The sequence below is a fragment of the Pongo pygmaeus genome, chromosome 16 (genome assembly GCF_028885625.2).
Source record: "Pongo pygmaeus isolate AG05252 chromosome 16, NHGRI_mPonPyg2-v2.0_pri, whole genome shotgun sequence".
NCBI classification, from domain to species: domain Eukaryota; kingdom Metazoa; phylum Chordata; class Mammalia; order Primates; family Hominidae; genus Pongo; species Pongo pygmaeus.
In genome coordinates this window covers 95,694,788-95,722,275 of record NC_072389.2, presented here as the reverse complement: position 1 = coordinate 95,722,275, position 27,488 = coordinate 95,694,788, and the positions used below count along the sequence as shown (strand labels likewise).

The 27,488-nt window shown below is 53.3% G+C and overlaps 1 protein-coding gene across 6 annotated transcripts in view; it reads right to left on the bottom strand.

Moving 5' to 3' along the window:
* The window catches only part of ZNF710 (zinc finger protein 710), an 80,968-nt gene that overhangs the window by 8,594 nt on the left and 44,886 nt on the right, over positions 1-27,488 (bottom strand). For 5 of the 6 annotated variants that reach the window (XM_063652934.1, XM_063652933.1, XM_063652932.1 and 2 more), the window contains exons 2-3: positions 5,031-6,516; positions 350-541 (exon numbers count right to left, since the gene is read on the bottom strand). In XM_063652934.1, coding sequence (XP_063509004.1) covers positions 350-541; positions 5,031-6,488 — 1,650 coding nt within the window. In that variant the 5' untranslated portion in view covers positions 6,489-6,516. Of the gene's footprint in view, positions 1-349; positions 542-5,030; positions 6,517-13,420; positions 13,736-27,488 lie in introns of all 6 variants that reach the window. The other variant, XM_063652931.1, reaches the window with a different exon arrangement.

The window sequence follows — 27,488 nt, the reverse complement described above, 5'->3', positions numbered from 1 at the left end:
CACTGCTCCTGTGGGTCTGCCCCACTTTCTCTGAGCCGGAGTTATCAGAAACCCAGGGCTTGGATCTCTAGCTGCACTAAGCCCTCAGGCTGGGGTCCTTTCTCTGTGGCTGCACCGTGCCCTTCACTCCCTCCCCAGCTCTCAGAAAAACCCAACTTCAGCAGCTTTCAGGATCTGAATCCCCACCTGCCCTCCCAAGCCCCAAAGCCCAGGCTAAGTTTCACCCAGCCGGGGCTCCTCTTGCCCGCACTGGCCAGGCCGGCGCTTGGTGGGCCACAGCTGCTACAGGCATGCTGATTCCAGGCCACCCTTGGGGAGGTCCCAGCCCCGAGGCCTGACGGCCTGGTACCTTGCATTTGAATGGCTTCACGGGTGAGTGTACAATCATGTGGGTCTTGAGGGTCTGCTTCTGCACAAAGGTCTTGAAGCAGATGTGGCACTGGTAGGGCCGGACGCTGGTGTGGATCAGCATGTGCCGCTTCATGTTCGCCTGTAGGGTGAACTCCCGGCCACACACCTCGCACTTGAACTCCTTCACGCCCTGTGGGGTGGGGGGTGATGGTCAGGGCCACACAATGGGCACAGCCTCTGGCAGTGACCCTTGGTGGGGAGCTGGGTAGGTGCAGGGCCATAGCATCACAAAGGCACACTTTCTGGGAAATGTCTCTTTTTGAGGGTATTCCAAAATAGGTAACACTTGTTTAAAACCACCGAAGAATGCTGGGGCAGAGCCACTTACTCCAGGAAGCCTTTCAGTAATAGATAGAAATAGGCTGTGCCTTACTGTAACGATCCAGATACTTCTGTCTCCTGCCCCCAGGGTGGATGTGTACATAAGGTCTGTACTAGTGCACGAAGGCAAACGTGTGCTCATTCATTCATTCATTCAACAACCATTTACCGGGCACCTGCTCCAAGCCAGTACCACACTAGGCGGCAGGGGCCTGGGGTCAAGAAGACACAGGGTCTGCACGCTGTCTGTGGACCGTTTCATCAGATCAAGGCCACGCGTATGTGTTTTTATCCTCCGTGCTGTCTCTTGGTGGCGTTTTTGGTTCACAGACCCTTTTGATAATATGATTAAAGCTATGGACACCCCTCCCAAAATGGTACTTAGGTCTATGTAGAATTTCGAAGGGTCTCAAACTCCCGGAGCCTATCCACTGACCTCTTGAAAGTGTTTTCCTAACTTCCCTGGTGATAATAGCCACCTGTAGTTCTTATCCAACATACAGCCTTGCAGGCCGCTCCCTGGAGGGTCTAATTCATGGGGCCTGGGATGGACCCAGGAATTTTTATTCTCAACAGGGCCCCCAGATGATTCTTATCATTGATGGACTTCGGGCTGTTCACCCCCCCAGGAGACGTGGATTCCAGGAGAAAACCCACTGGTTTGGACTGTGAACTTTCTTTTCTACGGTTTGGAGGTCACTCCCAGAGCAGGACAGGGTGTTGTGTGCAAAGGGGTCCAATTTATTATCCATGGAGGAAAATTAGGATAAAAGCTGGGAGCTGGGCTGGGCGCAGTGGCTCACACCTGTAATCCCAGCATTTTGGGAGGCTGAGGCAAGAGGATCACCTGAGACCAGGAATTCAAGACTAGTGTGGACAACATAGCAAGACCCTATCTATAAAATTTGAAAAAGGCCAGGCACGGTGGCTCATGCCTGTAATCCCAGCACTTTGGGAGGCTAAGGTGGGCAGATCACAAGGTCAGGAGTTTGAGACCAGGCTGGACAACATGATGAAACCCTATCTCTACTAAAAATACAAAAATTAGCTGAGCGTGGTATGCGCCTGTAATCCCAGCTACTCAGGAGGCTGAGGCAGGAGAATTGCTTAAACCCAGGAGGCGGAGGTTGCAGTGAGCCGAGATCACGCCACTGCACTCCAGCTTGGGTGACAGAGTAAGACTCCATCTCAAAAAAAAAAAAAAAAGTAAAAATAAATAAATAAAAGAGTTTTTTTTTAAATTGGGAGCTGTTTTCTTTTTGATGACTTAGTAATTTAGTAGGAACCCAATGGGACATGTGTCTGTGGTCACAGCTGCTGTCTTAACTGCTTGTTTGGTATAAAAACTTTGTATTATAACTTAATGATTCCCGTGTCTATGTCTCTTAGCAGCAGGGACTGTGTCTTGTGTTGTATACCCCCTCTTGACACATCACAGATGTGTATGACCACCAGGGGGCCCTGCCATTCAGGAGTTTATTTTATAAACACATGATGTGCACATTTTACAAATTTAGGCTGATAATAGGGACATTTTCAGTTTTATTAGCCTTTGGTTTTTGCTTTCAGCTTTTCTTCACAGTATTAACACTCTGTGGACTTGGGATTTTTTTTTTTTTTTGAGACGGAGTCTTGCTTTTGTTGCCCAGGCTAGAGTATAGCGGCACGATCTTGGCTCACTGCAACCTCTGCCTCCCGGGTTCAAGCAATTCTCCTGCCTCAGCCTCCCGAGTAGCTGGGACTACAGGCGCCCACCACCACGCCCAACTAGTTTTTGTATTTTTAGTAGAGACGGGGTTTTGCCACGTTGGCCAGGCTGGCCTCCAACTCCTGACCTTGTGATCTGCCTGCCTCGGCCTCCTAAAGTGCTGGGATTACAGGTGTGAGCCACTGTGCCGGGCCCTGGACTTGGGATTTTTAAGTCCCCTAGTAGAGGAGAAAGATGGCAAATATATAGCATATGTGCTGTCACCCTGCACAGTCACTCCTTGCAGACATTAACAATCAATCATAGGGTTTTACTGCCAAGCCTAGATTCAGTTTCAGAATCCTTTTCTCTTTTTGGAGACAGAGTCTTGCTCTGTTGCCCAGGCTGGAGTGCAGAGGTGCAATCACAGCTCACTGCAGCCTTGACCTCCTGGGCTCAAGTGATCCTCCTACTTCAGTCTCAGGTGTAGCTGGACCACAGGTGTGTACCACCATGCCTGGCTAATTTTTTGATTTTTTTCTTTTTTTTGAGATAGAGCCTTGCTCTGTCACCTGGGCTGGAGCACGGTGGTGTGATCTCGGCTCACTGGAATCTCTGCCTCCTGGGTTCAAGCTGGGACTACAGGTGCACACCGCCACACTCAGCTATTTTTAAAAAATATTTTTAGTACAGCCAGGGTTTCACTATGTTGGCCAAGCTGGTCTCAAACTCCTGGGCTCAAGTGATTCTCCTGCCTCAGCCTCCCAAAGTGTTGGGATTACAGGTGTGAGCCATTGCATCCAGCCCAGAATTCTTCCTTTTTTTTTCTTAAAAAAAAAAAAAAAGTCTTGCTGTGTTGCCCAGGCTAGAGTGCAGTGGCTATTAATAGGAGCAATCATAGCCTCAAACTCCCGGGTTCGAGCAAACTTCCCACCTCAGCCTCCTGAGTAGCTGGGACTACAGGTGTGCAGCGCCATGCCTGGCTAGACTCTTTCTTGACATTACATTTTAGGCAGCTACTAGCAGTTGACTGGAGGAGCCTCTGCAATGAAACCTACAAATTGCTGGTTTCTAGGCCTGGCAGGGTGTTAACAGCTCCCCAACTCCCTATAGTGTCTACTGTGAGAGACAGGGTCACAAGTTTGACCTGGAGTCACTCATAGGCCACCGTTATGGGGAGAGGAAGCTCTATGTACATTCAGCTTTGAAGGGTAAAGTTGGTGGGATTTCGGTGGAAACCATGGGGCAGCCAAGTACCAGAGTGGGATTGTGGGACCCGAGGGGCCTCATTCCACCTACCCGGATATGAGGACTTCTCAGAGGAGGTGATGTTGGCTGAAAAGCGGGGAGGCTAGTGGCTGAAGGCAGGGCATGGATGGCAGGGGAGTAAGGGTCAAGGCTGGGTTTAGGGACATGGTAGATTAGAAAGTGCTGCTCAATTTCTGCCTTCCCCAGCCACTGTGCCTAGTTTAGCCATATTCTAGAACTACCTGTACTTTTCCATAACAAATATTTTTCCTTACATCTTCTCTGCTTTGAAAATTAAATATATTTAGCCTGTTCTTAAAGGGAAGTCACAGGTTTTGATTCGCTTTTGTAATGACAAGGAACAAAGGACACCCTCTGTACTTCTGACCACTGAGCCAGGATGCCTCCCCGTTGCATCCTGGCCTCTGGCCTCCCATCTAGAAAATAGAGAGGGTAAGCTGCTTCAGTGATGCTCAAACTGTGTTCCTTGGGTCTTGCAGGGGTTCTAAAAATGATTTTTGTTGTTTTTTTTTTTTTTTTTTTTTTTTGGAGACAGGGTCTCAGTCTGGTTGCCCAGGCTGAAGTGCAGTATCGTGATTTCAGCTCACTGCAACCTCAGCCTCTCAGGCTCAGGTGTTCCTCCCACCTTAGCCTTCCAAGTAGCTGGGACTACAGGTGTGTGCCACCACACCCAACTAATGTTTAAAATTTTTTTTTTTTTTTTTTTTTTGAGACGGAGTTTCGCTCCTGTTGCCCAGGCTGGAGTGCAATGGTGCGGTCTTGGCTGACAGCAACCTCCACCTTCTGGGTTCAAGCGGTTCTCTTCCCTCAGCCTCCCAAGTAGCTGGGACTACAGGCATCCGCCACTACACCCGGCTAATTTTTGTATTTTTAGTAGAGACAGGGTTTCACCACATTGGCGAGGCTGGTCTTGAACTCCTGACCTCAGGTGATCTGCCCACCTTGGCCTCCCAAAGTGCTGGGATTACAGGCATGAGCCATCACGCCTGGCCATGTTTAAATTTTTTTGTAGCGATGGGGTCTCATTATTTTGCCCAGGCTGGTCTCAAACTCTAGGACTCAAGCAATCTGCCTGTCTTGGCCTCCCAAAGTGCTGGGATTACAGGCATGAGCCATTGTGTCCGGCTAAATACATGTTTTTGAATGCGTAAAGCTTTACTACTTAAAAAACTAATTTCAATTAGTTTCTAATACTAACTGATTTCTAATACTCATCAAAATAAGTATGTAATGATAAAACTAGGAGACCACCTAAATGGTCCCATCTGGGACTCTGGAAAGTACTGGATGAAAAAGTGGCAGGAGGGGCAGGCAGATCCCCAGGCCCTGGGAACGGCCTTACCTTGTGGGTGAGGGAGTGCTGCTTGAGGTGGTGGATCTGGCTGAACTCCATGCCGCATTCAGTGCACACGAAGGGTCGCACGTTCTGGTGCTTGAGCATGTGGTTCTGCAACTGGCTGCGGTAGTGGAAGGACTTGTCACACTCGAGGCACTGGTAGAGGGTGGGGCCCTGGTGGGAGGCCAGGTGGCGCTTGAGCTGGGTCAGGGTGGAGAAGTCCAGGCCGCACTCGACGCAGACATGGCAGCGGCCACTCTCATGCTTCACTTCGTGGGCCTTGAGCTCGCTGGGGTAGGCGAAGCCACGGCCGCAGAAGTGGCAGCTGTAGGGCTTGACCTCCGAGTGCAGCAGCATGTGGCGCTTGAGGTGGCTGGTCTGCGTGAAGGCCTTGTGGCATACCTGGCACTTGTGGGGCCGGGTGCCCTGGTGTGTCAGCAGGTGCGTCTGCAGGTGGCTGGGCTGCTTGAAGAGCTTGCTGCAGTGTGGGCACGAGTGTGGCTTGATGCCGTTGTGGCCCAGGATGTGAGTCACCAGGTTGTACTTGGACGTGTAGGACTTCTCGCACATGCGGCACTGCCAGCGCTTCTGGCGGTCGCCCGCCTCCACCAGATAGGAGTCATCGATCTGCACGTTGATGTCCAGCCGATCCAGCTGGGCCTTCTTGTGGCGTTCCACGGTCGAACCCGCCGTGTCAGCCTCGAACTCGCTGGCCTCCTGCCACACGAAGCCCTGTTCCGGCTTGACAGGCTCTGGGGACTCCATGCTGGGGGCCTCAGGGTCACTCAGGGGGGCCAGGTGGGGTGGCTCGAACCCACACTCTGTGGGCAAGGCCTCTGGCCCAGGCAGCGCCATGCTGGGCTCGGGGAAGCCATCCCGGGCCGCGGCTGGGAAGTGAGGGTCATATGGGGCCACGTCCAGCTCTGGCCTCGGGGTTCGGGGCAGATGCCGGAGCGTTCGGGGCTTGCGGCTGAAGGCGCTGAGGTCGATCATCTTGACGGCGCTGCTCTGCACCAGGGCGTCGCAGCCACCACTGGCCGCCTCGGCGGGGGCTTCTGCTGGCCCTGCGTCCTTGTCGTCACCCGGCACGGAAACCTCATAGACCTCCTGGTCCTCCTCCTCCACCTTCTCGAACTTGACCTTGGGCACCAGCCGCACAGGTGGCCGTGTCTTCCGCCGGGTGTGCTTCTCAAAGGCTGCCTCCACCTCCAGCACCTCCTCCTCTGCCGGCTCCTCCAAGGCCCTCCCGTTGCAGGCCAGCTGGTAGACGTCAGGGCCTGGTGGCCCAGGCTCTCCCATGGCTGTCCCTGAAAGCTCGGGCCCCAGGTCTGGGTAGAAGGCCTCGGCGCTTATGGTAGCTCCAAAGAGCTCATTTTCGGAGACCAGGCCAAGCACGGCGGCCTGAGCCAAGGACAGTACCACCACGGCGTCCGTCTGTGTCCCTGAGTCCATGAAGCCCTCCATCCCGTGACGGCTAGCTAGGAGGGCATCACTGTGGGTGGAGAAGGGAAGGTTAATATTGCTGGCTTACTGCTGCACAGACAGACAACAGACACAGCACGGACAAGGGCTTGGCTGATTTTGGGTGTGTGTGGCCCTGATGTCTTTTCTGCTCCTGCCTTGGGAACAGGGCACACTTGTTATTATAGGAAGCAGTGATTCCCGCTGTGTATCTGACCATCTCCTCCATCTCCCTGGGGGATCCTGGGTAAGCTCTGCCCCCTTGCTGGCCTCAGTCTTCCCATCTGTACAACAGGGAGGTGGGATTTCCTCAGTGGTTCTCAAATTGTGTTCTACAGGTCCTTCAAGAATTCCTTAAAAAGGCTGGGCATGGTGGCTCACATCTGTAATCCCAGCACTTTGGGAGGCCAAGATGGGCAGATCACCTGAGGTCAGGAGTTTGAGACCAGCCTGGCCAACATGGTGAAATCCTGTCTCTACTAAAAATACAAAATTAGCTGGGCGTGGTGGCCGGCACCTGTAATCCCAGCTGTAGGAGGCTGAGGCAGGAGAATCGCTTGAACCTGGGAGGCGGAGGTTGCAGTGAGCCGAGATCGCGCCACTGCACTCCAGCCTGGGCAGCAAAGTCAGACTCTGTCTCAGAAAAAAAAAAAAAAAAAAATCCTTAAAAATCGGATTCAAAAATGCAAAAAATAAAGATTCCACTATTTAAAAACTGATTTTAAAAGGCCCACCTACTCAAATGTAATATGTGCCACATTCTAACACATTCAGTAGCCCCACTGGCTTTGTTGCCAAAGTAATTAATTTGCACAGACCTTGGGACTGTGCGGTGAGGTGTTAACTGTCATTATTTGTAATGACGCCGCTGTATGAATGAGAACGTATGGCAAAAAAACACAACATAAAAAAATAAATTAGGTGCTGAGGCCAATCTCAAACACTGGCTATCACTTGTCAGCCCCGATGCTAAACATCTGCAATCTATCACAACCGGTTGTTGTTTTTCTTGATTAGCTAAATGTTATACATTTAAATATCTAAATTTATACTGATAAAAATATCACTTTTATCTGATTTTATACATTGGAGTTCCATGTCAGATCTGATTTGAAAGAAGGGCTCCTTGACAGCTAACATGTTTGAGACCACTATCCGAATTGAATGCTCAAACAGGCTCCCAAGTTCACATTCATAGCCTCTCATCTAACAGGTTTTTTTTTTCTTTTTGATTAGAGATAGGGTCTTGCTCTGTTACCCAGGCTACTGTGACACAATCATGGCTCATTGCAGCCTCAACCTCCAGCACTGAAGTGATCCTCCTGCCTCAGCCCCCCGAAATGCTAGGATTATAGACATGAGCCACTGAACCTGCCCCTAACATGATCTTCTAAATAGTGCCAATGTGCCCACGTGCCCAGGTACAATCCCCCAGCACAGCGGCCTCTTCCCTCGCTGGGGGCTCCAGCCACATATGGAGGCACCTGCTCCGTGAGCCCTCTGTGGAGGCCGGTCTTTGAACCCATGGGTCTTCCCACCTGGGGCGGCCTTTTCCCAACCCCGCTGACCCCTGCTCCGCCAACCAGCCTCCGAGGCGTGGCTCGAGGTCCACCTGCTCCTGGGGCCTTCCCAGCTCTCCCGGCCTGCCCTCGTGCCCTCTCCAGGCTTCCAAGGACTGCAGCACGCCAGGCAGTGTGCCCGTAGGGGGTGGCGACCTCCTCCTGGGCCTATACCCCTTGCCCTGGTTCAACACCTGGCACATCAGAGGAGGGGGGATGGCATTACTGGGGCGACTCTCGCCTGCTCTGCTCCCAGGGCTCCCAACGGACCAACTACCAGCCTCTCCCAGGGCCACGGTCAGGTACACGGTCGGCGGCCCTTCCTCAGGAAACCGGCTCCGGGCAAGGCGTCCCCCTCCCCCCAGCGGCCAGCGGAGCTTCCCCTTCCTGAGGACGGCTAAAAATACTCCAGACAGGAATTTAGCCTCCTTGAAACGGACACCAAAGATTAAGCTATTAAGCTTAGAGTGAGGCTCTCATGGAAGGGATCAGATAGAAGGAAACCTCAGCCTGGGGGTCAGGGTGCATCTGGAATAGGCTGGAGGGGCTAAACCTGCTTCCAAACCACCACACCCCACCCCAATGTCCAGCTGCTGGGAAATGCAGTCAGCGAGGACCTCGAGTGCCAGCTCAGTCACTTGCAAGTGACTAAGCAAAGTCATGCCAGTGGCTCAGTTTCCCTATCTGAAAAACGGGGATGAAAACACTCACCCATGGAAGGGTTGTGAGAGCCCAGGGTCCTAACACAGGTGAAGCAGCTTGGTTCATTATAAGGCCCTAACCAACTGTAAAGAATCACTGTTGGCGGGGGCATGGTGGCTCACACCTGTAATCCCAGCACTTTGCGAGGCTGAGGCGGGTGGATCACTTGAGGTGAGGAGTTCGAGACCAGCCTGGCCAATATGGTGAACCCTCATCTCTACTAAAAATACAAAAATTAGCCGGGCGTGGTGGTGGGTGCCTGTAATCCCAGCTGCTTGGGAGTCTGAGGCAGGAGAATCACTTGAACCCGGGAGGCAGAAGTTGCAGTGAGCAGAGATTGCGCCATTGCATTCCAGCCTGGGCGTCACAGTGAGACTCTGTCTCAAAGGAAGAAAAAAAGAACCATTATTATCTGCCCAGATCTCTGGGAGAAGGCTTTTCTGAAAAAAGCCACAGAGCCAAGAGATGTTTCCATTCTTGGGCCCCAAATTCAGCAAAGCTTAAGTGATTCTGAGGACAACCACTAGAGACTGAGAACTCATTCATTCATTTGTACAATAAATAGCCACTAAATCCCTGCTATGGGTTAGGGCTTGTGCTTGGAGACAGCAAGGTGAATGAGGCAGGGGTCCTGACCCTTGGGGCCCACCACAGCCACCCCCAGTGCCCTCCAGCCACTGTCAGGTTTGCAGAGCACGCTGAGGAGCATGGCTGCCTCCTGTCGCGACAGTCCGTCTGACACAGCCCCCAGTGGCAACCCTCCTGTCTGTTGTGGGGTTTGGGCAAATGATGTGTTCAGCAGTTTTTGTAAACTTCCCCAAAGGCAGGACCAGCAAGAAGGAGGAACTAAGCGTCAATGGCCAAGCCAGTGCTTCCCCCTTGGCCCTGGATGCTGAGTTCAATTCCAGGCCCTGCCGTCTACTAGCCATATGACATCAGGTGATTCTCATCTCTATGGGGGGGAAAAGGCTCCTGACTCATGGGACAGTGAGATGAGGATGTCAGTGTCGTTAGTTCCCTTCCCTCTCCTTTCCCCTGCAGCCTAATACCAGGAATCAGCCCCCTCCCGCCAACCTCAAGGGTGCGGGCATAAGGAAACAGTTAACACTGCTTTAGAGGTGAGGAGAGGGCAAAAACGTCAGCCAACGAACTGCCCGTGGGAGCTGAAGTGTGGTTCCCCACAGCAAGGGTAACCATGGAGCTGACCGTCCATACCGGGCCCCCTTCTACAAGGGGCCACTCCTTATAGTCACACCAGGACACCAGAAGCAAACCCCTTCCCATATGAACAGGTAGTTTGGACTTGAGAAGGTGCGTCTGTGTCAGGAGCCTGTGCTTGGCTGTAGAAAAAGGGACTAACCCAGAGTCCTTGTTCCTGAGGGTTTGTGCCTAAGTCGGGGCAGGGCAGGGGCACAGAGAGCTGCCAACAACTGACGACAAACACCACGGAAGACCAACAGCTTCTCATTACAGAGACTCACGAGGTCCCCAGTGAGCCATTTAATACATGGAACAACCCGGTGGGCAGGGGTGGGGTAATGCGCTCCCCATCTCATGCCCCATCAGTGAAGGGGGAGCTGGGTCTGCAGCCAGGCCCGTGTGGCCCCACAGCTGGGTCCCTTCTGTGCTCCTGCAGCTATGCACCCGCGGAGGTCACACCCGAGCCGGGCTCCTCAGTTCTCAGGAGCTGTCCTGGGTCACCACAGGCCAGCAGGGGCACATAGGCAAGACCTAGGCAAACTGCAACATGAAGCCTCGGGCTGCTTCCTGGCTGGCTGGTCCAGGGCCCCAGCCAGCTGGGGGAACTGGGGTCTCTCCTTCTACTAGAAGTCTTCATTGAGCCACCGCCCACCTGGGCAGTTGGCCCCATGCTTTCTTTTACATTGGCCTGGAGACTTGGCTGAGTAGAACACACACCACCCTATAATGCTGTCTTTGCGGGGCTTATGGGGGCAGGCCCTGTGTCCATGTTGTCTTGTTCGCTGGGGCAGCCAGGCAGGCTGTGTGTGTGTGCATGCGTGCGTGTGTGTATGCAGAAGGGGCTCTGCTGAGGAGGGAATCTAATTTACCTGCGTTTCGCATGTGTGTTCTGCCTGCCTATCACACACGGAAATGAGGAGTGGGGAGGCCCGGTATCACTCTGTTCTCCCTCCTCCTGGGCCAGCATTGTGGCTCGTGTCTCCTCACCCGCTCTGGTTCCATCTCCCAGGCTAAACCCTTCTGTTTATGTCCTGGCACAGGGCCGTCCAGGGCAGGAAGAGAGCCTGCCAGGTGTGTGTCACCTGTGTGCCAGGGCTGCCTCCCCACCCAACCCAAGGCCCCTCTGTCATCCGGCTGGGGCCCCACTGTGGCCCCTCCCTTCTTAGAGCAGGGCCTCTCCCACCACTTGTGCTGAGGACTCAGAACAAAAGCTCCCCCCATGTCCAGGAGAAAGGGGAGCTCAGACTGCCCCAGGCTGGCAAGATGAGGGGCGTCCACCGGCTGGCATGTGGCGTGGCCTCCCACCAGGATGCCCTCGGTCCCCAGGGTGGGGAGAAAGTCAATGTGAAAGGCGGGGAAATAGAGACACAGATGAGCTGCCTGATTGTAGTTGTGCTGGGAGTGGGGGAAGGGAGGACATATCAGAGAGAGAGAAAGGGAGAGGGAGAGAAGAAATGAAGAGACAGGGAAGGGGGGGCAGAGGAGGAGCCTGAGTGAGGGGGAGGGAGAGAGAATGAGGCTGTGGAGGCCAAGAAACAAAGGCGGGAGGGGGAGGGGCGTGCAGTGACACCGGAAGCCCAGGACTGCCCTATTTCCCAGGGCTCGGCACCTCAACCTCCCAGGCCTGAGGGCCAGGCCAGCCCCTGGGGAGGGAACAAAGACTCATCGTCTGGGGGCCGGCAGGGGACCTTCCCCACCCAAGCGGGGGACGCAGTCTCCTCAGAGCTCTGGAATCTCTCACTGTGACTTCACCTATGGCTTTGCCCCATGGGTCCTGTAAAGGCTGGGCAAGTCACCTGGCTCCTCCACCTGTCTCCATTTCCTGATCTGTAAAATGGGCACAAGAGCCTACTTGGAATGCGGAGGCGGGCGAACTATTGACCTACCTGCCGGTTACCAGGGTCCCTTCCCCAAGCTGTGACAGTACCTCCTCTCATCCCACACTGCTCACAACAGTGCTCCTTTCCTCTCATGGGGACCCCATCACTCTAGGAGCAGAGGAGGGTCGGGTGGGATCAGGGTGGCTGGTGTCCCCTGGGACACAGATCTCAGGGCAGAGTGGGTGAAGACACCCAAAACCTGGTCTGGCACGACAGGAGCCATTTTCTGAAGGAAGAACCAACAGGACCTTGTGGCCACCTGGACACTCTTTGACTAATTCCCACCACCAGGGGGATCTCAAACACCAACTGAAGGGTGGGCGCGGTGGCTCACACCTGTAATCCCAGCACCTTGGGAGGCCGAGGCAGGTGGATCACGAGCTCAGGAGTTTGTGACCAGCCTGGGTAACGTGATGAGCTCTCGTCTCTGCAAAAAAATGCAAAAATTAGCTAAGTGTGGTGGCGTGCCTGTAGCCCCAGATATTTGGGAGGCTGAGGCAGGAGAATCGCTTGAGCCCGGGAGGCGGAAGTTGCAGTGAGCTGAGATCACGCCACTGCACTCTAGCCTGGGTGACAGGAGTGAAACCCTGTCTCAAAAAACAAAACAAAAAAAAGTATAGAAATAAAGAAAAAGCAAGCAAGCAAACAAACAAAAACAACCAATAGACAGAGGTCTGGGGCTTCTGCCAGGCCAGGCTTGGGACATCACCAAGCACCCGTGATCAATGTAATTTGATGACTATTTCCTGAGGGTCCCGTGAACCCGTACTCCCTGACACAGCCTCAGCAGTGCCTCGAACTTATCCTGGAAGGCAGGCTTGCCTGTTGGCTCCCTCATCTTGGCCTTCAATCACCAGGTTGCTCAGAGACTGCAGTCTCCAGTCCTGCAGCTGAACCTCTGACTTTTTATTGATTTATTTATTTTTTGAGACAGAGTCTCACTCTGTTGCTCAGGCTGGAGTGCAGTGGAGCGATACTGGATCACTGCAACCTCTGCCTCCTGGGTTCAAGCAATTCTCCTGCCTAGCCTCCAAAGTAGCTGGGATTACAGGCGCCCACCACCATGCTCGGCTAATTTTTTATATTTTTAGTAGAGACAAGGTGTTCACCATGTTGGCCAGGCTGGTCTCGAACTCCTGACCTCAGGTGATCCACCCACCTTGGCCTCCCAAAGAGCTGGGATTACAGGCATGAGCTACTGCGCCTGGCCTGACTTTTTATTTTTTTAAGAGATGGGTCTTCCTCTGTTGTCCAGGCTGGAGTGCAGTGGTGCCATCATAGTTCACTGCAGCCTCAAACTCCTGGGCTCAGGCGATCCTCCTGCCTCAGCCTCCCAAGTAGGTGGGACTAAAGGCATGTGCCACCATACCTGTCTAATTTTACATTGTTTTTGTAGAGGTGGAGTCTTGCTAAGTTGCCCAGGCTGGTCTTGAACTTCTGGGGTCAAGCGATCTCACCTTGGCCCCCCAAAGTGCTGGGATGACAGGCCTAAGCCACTGTGCCAGGCTTCAGCCACTGATTTAATGCATATTTACTAAGCACCTATTAGGTGCTTGCTTGTGGGTAGATAGAAGGGGCAAATTAAAGTTCTCACCCTTGGGGAGTTGACTTGCGTTAAGCTCAGTCCACACGAAGCACCAGGATCTCTGGGAGGCGGGGGCTGTAGTATGGAGGCGGGGTGGGGACAGGACTGAGGACTGGGTTCCGTGGAGGCAGTTCAGGACCCAACAGAGCAAGAGCGGGGAGGGGGCTCCTGACCCTGGGTCTGGCATTCAAGCCCTCCAGGATGTGGCTCTGGGCCTTTTGCCCCTCGGAGTCCAGGGCCCTGGGACTGGAGAGGCTGAAGCTGGAGTGGGCGGGACAGGTAACCAGGCAGGAGGAGAAGAGGAAGTTCCAGGCCTGTACACCGCTGTGAAAAACATGCATGGGATTTCACCGCCTAAGGAAACCAGCCTCTTGGTTTCCCCTGTTGTCCTCCTCACAGGAGGCTTCAAGGGAAACTCTGCTCACATGCGCAGAAGGGAAGAGGAAGCGAGAGCTGGGAGGCCTGTGCCTCGGGGCCCCTTGCCACAGTCTCACTTCTGCCCAGCCCACAGGCCTCAGGAGCCAGAGGCCCAGGGAGCTGCCGCCGGCACGGGGGAGGGGCAGGGGAAGCTCGAGAGTCTCTTCCTCCTGGGATCCTGTCTCTGCCTTCCTTCCCCTTTCTCTGTGGACAGATTCACTGAGCCCCACCTCTGGGAGTCAAGAGTGGCTGGGCCCCTGACACAGGGCCACCAACCCACAAACCACCGTGATGCGCACCGTACCCGGCCCTGTTAACAGATAAGGAAACTGAGGCCCAGGGAGGGGAAGGGAATGGTCCAAGGTCACGCAGTGAGACGGTGGGGGAGCAAGGACTAGAATGCAGGTCTCCAGCCCCGCGGCCCCCACAGCCTTTTGGTAGGTGGGATGCACTGCCCATGCCTTCATTTGCTGCCCAAGATGGCCCCCAGGCAGGCTCCACTGCCCGTCTGCCCCCCACTCACCGATGTTTCCTACCTCGGGGCCTCTGCACAGGCTGATTCCCCTGCAAGGACTGCCCTTCCCTCGAACTGGGTGAATTTCCCATCATCTTTGAGGATTTAGTGCAGGCACTGCCTCCCTTGAAGTACATGAGGGCAGGATGAGGACCCTCTCCCAGCCCGAGACCATCACTGTGATGGTAAATCTTATGCGTCATCTTGGCTAAGCTATGGTGCCCAGCTGTGTGCCTGGCTAAGCTAGATGTTGATATGAAGGTATCTTACAGATGTGACTCACATTTACAATCGGTTGACTTTAAGAAAAGCAGATGACCCTCCATAATGTGAGTGGGCATCAAACAATCAGTTGAAGGCCTTAAGGGTAAACATTGAGGTTTCCCAGAGAAAGAATTCTGCCTTGAGACTGTAACATATGAATCTTGCCTGAGTTTCCAGCCCCCGGGTCTGCCCTGCAGATTTTGGACTTGCCAGCCCCCACAATCACAGGAGCCAATTCCTTAAAAGAGACCTCTCTGTGTACGTGTGTGCGTGTTTGTGTGTGTGTGTGTGTGTGTGTGTGTGTGTATATATATATATATATATAGTGTCTCCTACTGGTTCTATTTCTCTCTAGAACCCTGACTGATACAATCACACTGTGGATCATCTCCCCCCACAGCCAGGCCACCCACAGGACAGTGACTGCAGAGGAACAGAGGGGGCTCAGCAGGGGAGTGTCTCTAGAGAAAGACACCAGGGTACAGAAAAGGGAAGAGAAGGAAGCTGACAGTCACCAAGGGACCAAGACTGAATGTGGTGAGATGGAGAGGGAAGCTCTTGCCTGAGAGTTCTACCAAGGCTTTGCTCTTCTCTGAGCACCTCACTCCCAGGACAGTCCTGCCTCCTCACTGGGATGGTCTCCAGTCAGCATAGGGAAGGGCCTCTCCAAATTAGTTAGCAAGAGCAGACGCACACTCTCAGTGACCTGACCTTGTCTGGTGAATCAAGCCAGAGGGCCCTCCCCACCCCAGGTGCCTTCTTCCTTGCCTTCCCCTAATGGCAGAGTCCCCAGGAGCTCAGGCCCAGGAGCTCTGAGTGCTTTTTCACCTGACGCCCTCCCAGGTGAGAAAGCCCCTCCCACAGGGCCTGCTCTGACAACCCTTGCTCTCTTGATCCATCCCCCAGGCCCAGCTGCACCTACACCTGACCTGGGAGCCACGCCTCTGCTTCTATAAGCTGAGGGCTGAGGTGGGCCTGACTGCCACAGGGTGGCCCCTGTGTGAGGATCTCCCTCTTCTAAGAGGTCACAGTACCCTAAAACCCAAGGAAATGAGGGGTGAAGCCCCCATGGCGAGGCATGAACTATTTTGATGTGACTTTTCAGACACAAACTCTTGTGAAGACAGAGACCCTGGGTCCACAGAGTTCCAGAACTGGTATCGTTTGATTAGAATGCCAATACCGGGGTCTCATTCTAGACCAGTTAAACCAGAATCTCTGGGTTCAGGGCCTGGACATGGGATTTTCTAGAGGCTTCTCAAGTGATTCTGATTCTCCAAATTATTATTATTATTATTATTATTTAGTCTTGCTCTGTCACCCAGGCTGGAGTGCAGTGGCACGATCTCAGCTCACTGCAACCTCCACCTTCTGGGTTCAAGCGATTCTCGTGCCTCAGTCTCCCGAGTAGCTGGGACTACAGGAGCGTACCACCACACCTGGCTCATTTTTGGATTTTTTAGTAGACATGATGTTTCACCATGTTACCCAGGCTGGTCTCAAACTCCTGGGCTCAAGTGATCCACCCAGCTTGGCCTCCCAAAGTGCTGGGATTACAGGTGTGAGCCACCACGCCTAGCCTCTCGAAGTTAATTAGCAACAGTTGACGCATACTCTCGGTGACCTGGTCTTGCCTGGTGAATCAAGCGGGAGGCCCCTCCCCACCCCAGGTGCCTTCTTCCTTGCCTTCCGTTAATGGCAGCTGCCCCACTTCCAGCCCTGGGCCTCCAAGCATAGCATACTCCCACCATCTAGGGCAGTTCATACAGAAGCTGGGCCCAGACCTATGGCCTGGCCCTCCCCATCCCCTGAAAGAACTTGGGCCAAAGTTTCCTCTCTTGAAAACATGGCTCTGCATTGAGCCTCAGTCCATCAGCCACAGGAGCAGATGTGCAAAGAACACACAAAGGAGCGCCATGGGGTAGACTGAGGCCAGAACACGAAGGGGCAGAGAGCTTGGGCAAGTGGGGGTGGCGGGGTGGGTGTCTGAGGAGAGCCCAAGGGAACGCTGATCCCAGAAGGCAGCGGGATTCTGGATGGTGCCCGGCCCCTGCCCCTAGCCTGGGGGACCCTCGCTGCCAATCAACCCCCCTTATCCCTGAGGTGAGTTGGGTGGGCCTCTGGGTCTTATAGAAACGAGCCTGCCTAAACTAACAGGGCGTCTGCTGCACAAATTACTATGGGCAAATGCTGAGCTGCCTGCAGAGCTGCATAAAAAGCACATGGTAGCTTCTCTTTGATGCTAAGTACAGGAGTAATGCGCCGCCTATGATCTGAAGACACCAGGATCCCAGAAGCCATGGGCCTGATCCTCCCGCCTCGCAGCTCACATGCCCAGTAAACGCATGCGTGCTTCTTTACTGCAAAGGAGGGACGCTTGGCTCTCCCATGGCAGGATGGTGGCCTTGCTGAAGACCCTTTGCTTCAGCCACTTTGGCTGTGGGTCTTGGAATCTTCACCGGCAGGGCTGAAAGGAACTTTGGGGACCCTCCTGTCCAATGCCATAATTTTACAGATATGGAAACCAAGACCCCAAGGCCCCTACCCCTCAGTGAGGACTAATCTGGAGCTCTTTTTTTTTTTTTTTGAGACGGAGTTTCGCTCTTGTTGCCTAGGCTGGAGTGCAATGGTGTGATCTTGGCTCACCGCAACCTCCGCCTTCCGGATTCAATCAATTCTCCTGCCTCAGCCTCCAGATAGCTGGGATTGCAGGCATGCGCCACCACGGCCCAGCTAATTTTTTTTGTATTTTTAGTAGAGACGGGGTTTCTCCATGTTGGTCAGGCTGGTCTTGAACTCCCGACCTCAGGTGATCCACCCGCCTCGGCCTCCCAAAGTGCTGGGATTATAGGTGTGAGCCACTGCACCTGGCCTTTTTTTTTTTTTTTTTTTTTTTTTTTAAGATGGAGTCTTGCTCTGTCGCCCAGGCTGGAATGTAGTGGTGTGATCTTGGCCCACTGCAACCTCCACCTCCTGGTTCAAGCGATTCTCCTGCCTCAGCCTCCCAAATAGCTAGGATTACAGGTGTGCACCACCATGCCTGGCTAATTTTTGTATTTTTTTAGTAGACACGGGGTTTCACCATGTTTCCCAGGCTGGTCTTGAACTCCTGACCTCAGGTGATCCGCCTGCCTCGGCCTCCCAAAGTGCTGGGATTACAGGCACGAGCCACCGTCCCTGTGCAGCTCTTGACTCCTCGTGTTTCCTTCCATCCATGTCAAACATGGGGGTCACCCCACAACTCAGGCTCTCCCACCAGGGTGTTTGCCTTCTACTGTCTGGGGGCCGTGAAGGTGTGCACAGGAGATCGTATGGGGCAAGGAATTTCCACCATTCACCCCACCTGCAGGAAATGTTTTGAGCTCTCAAGAGTTCTGCCACGTAGCTGTCCCTTGTCCTAGGATGCTAATGGTCAGTCAAAAGAGAGAAGACTGAAGCAAGCCTTATGCTTGTACCAATCGGTCATGACATCCCACCTGCTCCACATCCCAGTCACCTCCCATTGCTCTTGCAATCAAGCCCAAACATCTCACCAAGGGCCTCCAGAACTTGCCTGGTTGGTCCCTGCCTCCATGACAAGTCCACAGCGTGCTGCTGTCCCCTCCCTCCATGTGAAGCCACATGCACTTCATTGATGTTCTTTAATAGACCTCGCCTGCACACGGCCTCTTCACACATGCTGTCCCCTACCTGGAATGCTCTTCCTCATTCCTCTCCCTTCAGCTTTCAGCCTAGGTATCATTTCCTCAGGAAGCTTTTCCTGACCCCCTGCCCCACCCTGACCAGGTCTAGACCCCAGGTCCTGTGCAATCTCAAATTTCATACTTTTCCTTCCTGGACCTTATTGTAACTTTAAATGATTTGTTAATTATTTATTTATTTATAGAATTACTTGCCTAATAGCTACCATCCCAGTTAGATTCTGGCATCCCAGTTAGATTACATTCTCCAAGGGCAGAGACCTTGCCTGTTTGCTCACCACTGCAACCCTAGCAGAGTACACAGATAGAATAAATTGTTGCCCTTTTGAGAATACCCATATTCAAGGGCAAAGAAAAAAGAGGCCCCTTGCCGAGCCCAGCTTTGGACAGCAGCCAGATAGACCCTGCCTGCCTCTTTTCCCTGAGCTTTAGGGCCAGTTCCTGTTCCGAGGGGGAGGGACAGCAGGCCTCATGTTTCCAGAGGGCTCCACATCTTTCCTCCAAGTCCAGAAGCAAAGAAGTACATCTGTCCCCCAAACAAGTACACTATCCTGGACCCAGAGATCACCAGCTTCATGTAATGGGAAAAACAGACAAAACTTCAGCTCACAAGTTCAAGGGGACAAAGATAAGAATCAAAGGAAGTAACAATAGGACCATTCACTGTGCTTGAACTTCATCAGGGCCTGGGATGAAAGCACACCATTTCTAGCCATTGGGGCAGTCCTCTGGGATGGGGCGTACCATTTCCATTATACAGACGTGCAAACTGAGGCAGTCCCCTGCAGGCAGGATAGAGCAGGCCCCAGCTGGGTGGGCCCAGGGCCGAGACCCAGCCCTCTTCACCTCAGATCTCAGGGATGGGCTTTCTGGGTCTTGTCTTCCTCCCCTGCCAACCTGTTTTCCCACACCAGGGCCTAATTCACACCTGGGAGCCCCTCATGGCTTCCCTTCCTCCTCACCAAGCCTCGCCTCAGACCCCTCCTGCACCAAGCCCTCCGCCTTCTCCATCCCGTCTTCCTCTCCCTCCATTCCTCCCCTCCTTCGGTTTCCGTGGCAACCCCATCCTCCGCTCTGCCACTCGGTCCTGCCTTCCCATCTCATCTCTTTCTTCCCTCTTTCATCTCTCCCCTCATCTCAGTGTACAGTCCAAATCCCCCTCTGTCCTTTGCCTCTGCTCTCTCGCTCCCTTTTACTCTCCTTTTATCTCCTTCAATGTTCTCTTGTCATCTCAGGGTGACATTTATTTATCTCTTGCTTAAAAATACAAAAGAAAAGAAGGAAGACAGGAGGGAAAAAGAAACCCCATTCCATCAGCCAGGGCTTCTCCATATCAGTCCCGGCCTCCTCTCTCTCGGGTCATCTCTAAGAGTCAGACTCCCCACAGGGGCTACGAGGGAGGAGACAAACCCCAGAGTGGACCCCTGACTGCCACAGGGAAGCTTCTCTATTGACCTCACCTAGGGAAGGGCGGAAGAAAACACATGGGTGGGAAGTGTGTGTTGGGGGTGCTCCCTGGGAGGAGGCATCCCAGATAGCCTGGCCCTGCTTCCCTGAGGTGAGGGTAGGGGAGAAGCCGGCGACCCCCTCAGGATGAAGCAAGGGCAGGACCTAGAGCAGGGGGTAAGCCAGTGCAGAAATCCCCCATGACCAGCCCCAGGCAGGAATTCACTGCTGACTGGCGCGGTGGCTCACACCTATAATCCCAGCACTTTGGGAGGCCAAGGAGGGAGGATCATTTGACCTCAGGAGTTTGAGACCACCCTGGGCAACACTGTGAAACCCCATTTCTACAAAATATTAACAGGCCATGATGGCACGTGCCTGTAGTACCAGCTACTCAGGGGGCTGAGTGGGAGGATGGCTTGAGTCTGGGAGGTCAAGGTTGCAGTGAGCTGTGATCACACCACTGCACTCCAGCCCGGGTGGCAGAGTGAGACCGTGTCTCAAAAAAAAAAAAAAGGAATTCACTGCTGTCCAGGGAAACCCAACCATTCACCGCCCCATGCTGCCTCTTCAGGCCCTACCTTGCCTTGTGCAAATGAGACACAGGGCCTGGTCCCAGGCTGAGGCACCCAGCAAATGCTCAGGGTGCCCAGCTCCCTCACTCCAAACAGGATGGTGAGATTCACCAATTCTCCAAAATTCACTCTTCTATGTTTCTAAATTGCCTCTGAGTAAAGGAAGCAAAATTCATGGGCTTTCCCACCCGTGTCTCTGTGCCCCAAGTTTAAGGCAGAATGAAAGGTTGCCAGCTCTTTCTAATTTCTTTTCAGCCATCATTTACTGAGCTCATATTATGGACCAGGCACAGGGGCAGGCTGTCCCAGGGAGATAGACATTTTATTTTATTTTATTTTATTTTATTTTAATGATTATTATTTTTTGAGGCAGAGTCTCTCTCTGTCGCCCAGGCTGGAGTGCAGTGGCGCCATCTCAGCTCACCACAACCTCCGCCTCCCCAGTTCAAGCGATTCCCCTGCCTCAGCCTCCTGAGTAGCTGGAATTACAGGCATGCGCCAACATGCCCGGCTAGTTTTTTTTGTATTTTTAGTAGAAATGGGGTTTCACCATGTTGGCCAGGCTGGTCTCGAACTCCTGACTTCAGATGATCTGCTCACCTCGGCCTCCCAAAGTGCTGGGATTACAGGCGTGAGCCACCGAACCCGGCCCAAGATAGACGTTTTAATTTTCATCTTACAGATGAGCAAACTGAGGCTTAGAGAAGCTGTGATTTGTCTACGTCACAGAGCAGGTAAGGGATAAAGGCAGGATTGGAGCCGATTATAATCACATTCTTCCCCATTTACTCCTCTTCTTCCTGTGTTCCTGGGAGGAGTGAGGGCACATCACTCCAAGTCCTCCTTAGCTCAGCCTCCTCCTGGCTTCTCCATTGCTGTTTTTAATCTCAAGTGATCAGAAATGACAGGAGAAACAAAGATCTGGGAATGGAGATTGACTGCAGAAAATGAAGCAAACCGATGATGGCTGTGGCATCTCAAAGTGACCAAGGGAAGAGATGCACTGGTGGAAAATGGGATCAAGTCCTCTGCGAAAAAAAAAAGTCACGTGGGGATGAAGAAAGGGGCCCTAGGTCTTCAGGAGCCCTCGAGCTGTGTGAGTGTCTGGCTGCGGGTGAGAAGTGTTGCTTCGCCAGGGATCGGGCCAGGGAGGAGGACATGGTATTGGTAGTCCTTCACTAAAAGGCTGGCTCAGCACCTCCTGGGCCGCAGGAGCAAGGTCCGAGGAGGGGGAGATGAGAAGCAGCAGAGGTGGGGGGGAAAGGGGAAGGACAGCCCCTTCCTCTGCAGGTGGTAGAAGGGAGGGATACATGGTTCTCAGTCCAGCAGACCTGTCCTCCACCCCCAGCTCTGCCACTTAGGAGCTGTACACCCTCAGGCAAGTGTCTCAACCTCCCTGGGATTTGGTTTCCTTGTCTGTATAGTGACAGGAGAAGGGTCTAATCACTGCGCCCTTCCTTTCAGCCTGGAGTTGTGCCTGTTGAGATCATTTTTATACAGCACAGAATCTTGACAACAAAACCTATTTACAGAGGAGGAAACCAAGGCATAGGAGTTGAGCGATTTGCCCATTGTCACCAGGTACACCAGAGAATAAGTGGAGTTGGGTCTAACTTAAATGCCTCTGCTTTTATTAATTAATTAATTATTATTATTATTATTATTATTTTGAGATGAAGTCTCACTCTGTCACCAAGGCTGGAGTGTAGTGGCGCCATCTCAGCTCACTGCAACCTCTGCCTCCTCGGTTCAAGCGATTCTCCTGCCTCGGCCTCCCAAATAATTGGGATTACAGGCACCCACCACCACACCCAGCTAATTTTTGTATTTTTAGTAGTGGCGGGGTTTTGCCATGTTGGCCAGGCTGGTCTTGAACTCCTGACCTCAGGTGATCTGCCCACCTCGGCCTCCCAAAGTGCTGGGATTACAGGCGTGAACCACTGCACCTCGTCTGCCTGTGCTTTTAAGATAAAGGAGATAAGGGAAATGATGTGTTTCATAAGGGCTGATGCATAGTAGGGACCCAGTTACTGGGAGTGACTGCTAATTTTTTTTTTTTTTGAGACGGAGTCTGGCTGTGTCACCCAGGCTGGAGTGCAGTGGCGAGATCTTGGCTCACTGCAACCTCCGCCTCCCGGGTTCAAGCGATTCTCCTGCCTCAGCCTCCCAAGTAGCTGGGACTACAGGCATGTGTCACCACACCCGGCTAATTTTTGTATTTTTAGTAGAGATGGGGTTTCACCATGTTGGCCAGGTTGGTCTCCAACTCTTGACCTCAAGTGATCTGCCCACCTCGGCCTCCCAAAGTGCTGGGATTACAGGCGTCAGCCACAGCGCCCCGGCCTGTGCGATTGCTATTATTATTGTTCCTATCATCCGGCCAGGCTGATGCTGGGTGCTGGTGAGGCACAAACATCACCGGTCTCAGGACCTCACAATTTGGCTAGAGACAAGATTAAGAACCACAAAACAGTAGTGGGAAATATCAGATAGGAAATAAGCAGTAAATAAATGTGCTTAAAAAAACAAACAAACAAGGGATCAGGAATGTTCTTCCATATAAATGGGCACTTTGGGAGGCGATAAACTCAAGGCATGGGCCGCAGGGTCAGACTGCAGTCTGGCCCCATCACTCACACCTTGGTCTGTGTGTGCCTCAGTCTCCTCATCTGTGGCATGAGATAATGGTTCTCACTTCCTGGAGTTGTTAGGGGGTTTAACTGAGCCCGTTAGACAAATGAGGATGATCTGTGGTGTTTATTACCCAAAGGCTGGGTGGAGGGGTCCGGGGAGGCCTAGAGAAGGGAGAAGCTGGTTAGGAAGACTCCTTCCCCCGTAGACCCAGCCAGAGAGGAGGGCCTGCCCAGGCTGGAAGCATGGGATGGAGAAGGGAAGGGAAAGCGGACAGAAGCACAGGAGGTAGGGAAGGTGCTGAGGTCTGAGGGCAGGTGAAGAGTATGGCCTGGGCACAAGCCCTCTCCGTTCTCATGGCAGTGTTATGACTCCTCCCTGGGCCTCCATGCCAGCAGAGCCCCTGGCAGCAGCTGTCTCCCGAAGCCACTACTGTAATCAACATTTATTTTGCAGTCACCCACACACCCAGCTCGAGTACGGATTTATGCCAGGAGGAGTAAAGAATGCCTCTCTCATTCATGTAATGCCTTCGTGTATCTCCTGGGGGGAGGGACAGCTGGTGCAACGTATCAGCTGATAGTGTACACACGCAGACATCAGACACATGCGGCCGTCCACACAGGCTATCATCAGAGGCAGGCAGGAGCAGCGCGCAAAGCCATGCCTTCCTCAGTCACCCAACAATGATACTTTCATGCAGTGAGCTGAGGGGTAGGACCTATGCAAGGGGTGGAAGCCCGGGTACCCACACTTGACCCTGCAGTCGCGCTGCGGAGGGAGATGCACGCCTCAGATAAGAGGTTCAGAGAAGGCGGGAGCCACACGATGGGCATCCCAGCCCGGAGCTCCTGGGTCTCCACATTACTAGGAGCTCACAAAGGAGGAGGCCAAGGTGGCCTGTTGGCTGCTGGGTAGAGGAGAGGCGGGAGGAGAACCAGAGGGCAGTGGGGCCTGGGAAGGAGAGATGGAAGAGGGTCTCGAGGGCAGGACCATGGATGTCAGAGGGGAGGGCACCCAAAGTGGTCAGCTCAGCCCAGAGCAGGAACTAGTTTCCTCTTGGATCTGGATCACAGAGGATGACCTGTAGGAGCTTGGAAGCCCTGTCCGCAGGGTGGTAGGCTCTGGGCTGTGTGTCCCAGATGCTGGAATTCAAATGCATGTGTGTGACCCAAGGGTGACAGTGACTTTCGTAGAGGGGATGATTATAAAACAAGCGAATGGCTGGCCGTGACTAGTGGTGTGAGGGTTTCCGCTCCCTCTGCCTGCGGTGTGAGTGCCTGTGGGGTTGAGGCCCCTCCGGCCAGGCCATGGAGGCAGGGTGGGGCCCCTCAGCAATGGGAAGCTCTAGAATTGGCCTGATCACCTCCTCCCTGTACTGTGTTGGGCAAGTTGCTTCATCTCTCAGGGCCTCTGTTTTCTCAACTGCAAAATGGGGATAACAGCTGCCTTCCCCACAGGATGGTGGAGAAGATTCAATAAGGTAATGCAAAGGGATATACCTGGAACTGGGGGCTGGCTTCTGATAAATGGTCAGTTTTAGCCTTTACACCACAATACACGTACACATACAATATGAGTCACCCAGGGCCCCTAAATATTTGACATGTTCTCACTACCACTAAAAATATCTAAATCCCATGAAAGAGTGGGGAGAGGACGAACCCTTGGAAAAAGTAATGAAATCAGGTGTAAAGAAGGACAGAGATGCTGGGAATGGACCCGGTCCCAAGGAAGGTTCCAGCTCAAGTCCTTGGTCCACATGGGAGCCCCTGGGTTGCCCGGAAATGGGCAGTCTCAACCCCAGTGCCTGTGGGGCTGTGAGGGTCCCTTGGGCCCCAGGATCTGAGGAGGACCCTGGAGAGGCGGGAAGTCATCTTCTGTGGGCCTCTAGAAGTCTCGTCACAGATGCTACCTCTTTTCTGAAATTTTACAACTCATCCAGGTAGCTCAGAAGACCACATTCCTAAATGAAGTACAAGATCCAACTCTCCTCACCAGAGTGTAGATAATCTCTTTCTGAGATCACACTCCTGCCAGCTGGAATGACCCACGCCTCAGCAAACAAATGCAGCTCAGATGGGTCAGAGGGAAGGGCCAGGTCCAAGAATGGGACCCCCACCCTGCCCCGTGCTGGCCCCGACACCTGAAACCAAAACGCCCAGAAGCTTCTTGTGTGAAGCCCACACACACTCACACGTGCACAGCCAGGAGGCAAGTCACCCTCCTCCCTGTGCTGACGCAAGGACGGGCTGGGCTGCGTCCTGGCTCTGAAGCACTCAGGGCCTGACCCTGGGAGCCTTGGTGGGTTCTGTCCTCCAAATGCCCCCAGCTCTGGGTGCCAAAGTGAAGAAGGAAACACAAGATCTTCTGGGACTCAGAAAGACAGGCTGGGCAAGAGAATGAGCAGGCCTGCTCACACAGCCACAGCCCTCTACAGTTTACAAAGCCCTTCCCAGGCATGAAGTCATGGGGTGCTCCCTGCCAGGTTCTGCACTGGCATCTGAATGGGCAGCACCTTTGTGGGCTCTTATTCCCAATGGCAAAACCCGACGTTCACAGACTGGCTGGCTGCCCTGAGAGTGACAGTGACAACCTGGGCCAACTTTCAGCACAGTGTGTCATTTAATGCTGACTGCAGCCTATGGTTGGTACTGGTGCCATCACCCTGTTTTACAAATATGGAAACTGAGGCACAGAATGGTTAATAGCTTTAGAACATTGCTCCTTACAGCACGACCCTCGAGCTCTGGGACTGCTTCCAAATAGATAAGTGTAGCCTTAGAAACTTGGCTGGGCACAGTGGCTCATGCCTGTAATCCCAGCATTTTGGGAGGCTGAAATGGGTGGATCATTTGAGGTCAGGAGTACAAGACCAGCCTGGTCAACATGGTGAAATGGCGCCTCTACTAGAAAAAATACAAAAATTAGCCGGACACGGTGGTGCATGCCTGTAGTCCCAGCTACTTGGAGGCTGAGGCAGGAGAATCATTTGAACCCGGGAGTTGGAGGTTGCAGTGAGCTGAGATGGCACCACTACACCCCAGCCTGGAGACAGAGCAAGACTCTGTCTCAAAAAAAAAAAAAAAAAAAAAAAAAGAAGAAAAAGAAAAAGAAAAGAAACTTGTATAGCAATGTGACAACGCTGTGACATCTGAGCCAGGTTGATAAAGTATTAGTCTGTGAAGCTTAGAAATGGACTTTAAAAAAACCCCACCAGGTTTCGAAGCACTGGTTTAGATCCAGACTCTAGAGTTGAAGGCCTGAGTTTGCATCCTCTGCTACTTCCCAACGGCATGACTCTTTCTCCTTACTAAAGTGGGGTGGTACCAAGAGCACCTGCCTTACCAGTTAAAGTATGTAAAGTGCTGAAAGCAGAACCTGGCACGCCTGTGGTGTTTGCTGCTATTATTAGCATTCAGCAGCTCGCCTGGGGCCACACAGTAGTTACTGGAGGAGCTGGACTCCTTGATGCCAGTTCTTAGGGGAGAATTGACTGCTAGGTCCCCTGCCACCTGGGAAACTGGGGCCCCAGAAACATGCCTGCCTCTAAAGCCTGTTCACAAACTCGGACCCTCGTCCTGTCCCCACCCGCCCCCAAAACCTCTTTCATCTCTAGGCCAGCGTGGCTGTGGGTGGGCATCTTAATGGGTGTAAGGAGATGTTCTTGCCCAAACCAGAAAAACCTGATGGCCTTGCAGGCCTGCCCTGGCAGCTTCCGGGTTGCCAGCAGTATCCTGAGAAGCAGGTGGGGCCAGGAAGAGCAATGGTGGCCTCCTCCCCTGGGCCCAGGCTCAGATCTCTGTGGTGCCTGCCCCAAAGCCATTTTGATCCCTTTCCTGGAGCATAAATCCCAAATGTCCCTAGATAAGCAGACTCCCTGCTACCTTTTCCCACAGCTCATCTTGTCTTGGTCACCCAGACTCAGAGCGAGGACAGCCTTTTTCCCAACCCTTTTGGAGCCCCAGACCCTCCTACTGGGAAGTGGGTGTTAGCACCCAACTTGCACGTAGTAGGGGCTCAGCACCATATCACGGGGCTTCAGATCCACCTCCCTCATTTCCACATCCAACTGACACTCTTCCTCTACCTGGGTCTGGTCACTACTGATGAATGGGCTCATTGTCCCCACCCGTCTGGGTGTCTGGCTTGGTCACTAGCCCTTCCTTCTCCTGCTGCCCACCATACCTGGCACTGACTTGTCCCTCCGCCCTCCTCCACCCTCCTCTAGTCTTCTTGGGGAGGATATGGCCCCTTCCCTGAGGCCCTGTGCTCTGCGGGGCAGGGATAGGACTCCCCTTTGCATGAGGCCTTACAATTCACACAGCACTTGGCTGTGAGCTGTACTGTTTCCACTCTACATCTGCTAACGACACATGCAATTCACACTTCAGCAAACATTCATGAAGCGCCTACTATGGGCCGGGCACTGAGCTGGGTGCGCAGGAGGAAGGGCACACAGGGTTCTGCCTTGGGAGGGTCCTGCCGGCCACACCTCCAGGCCTGATGGCTTGTGCCAGCACACCTGG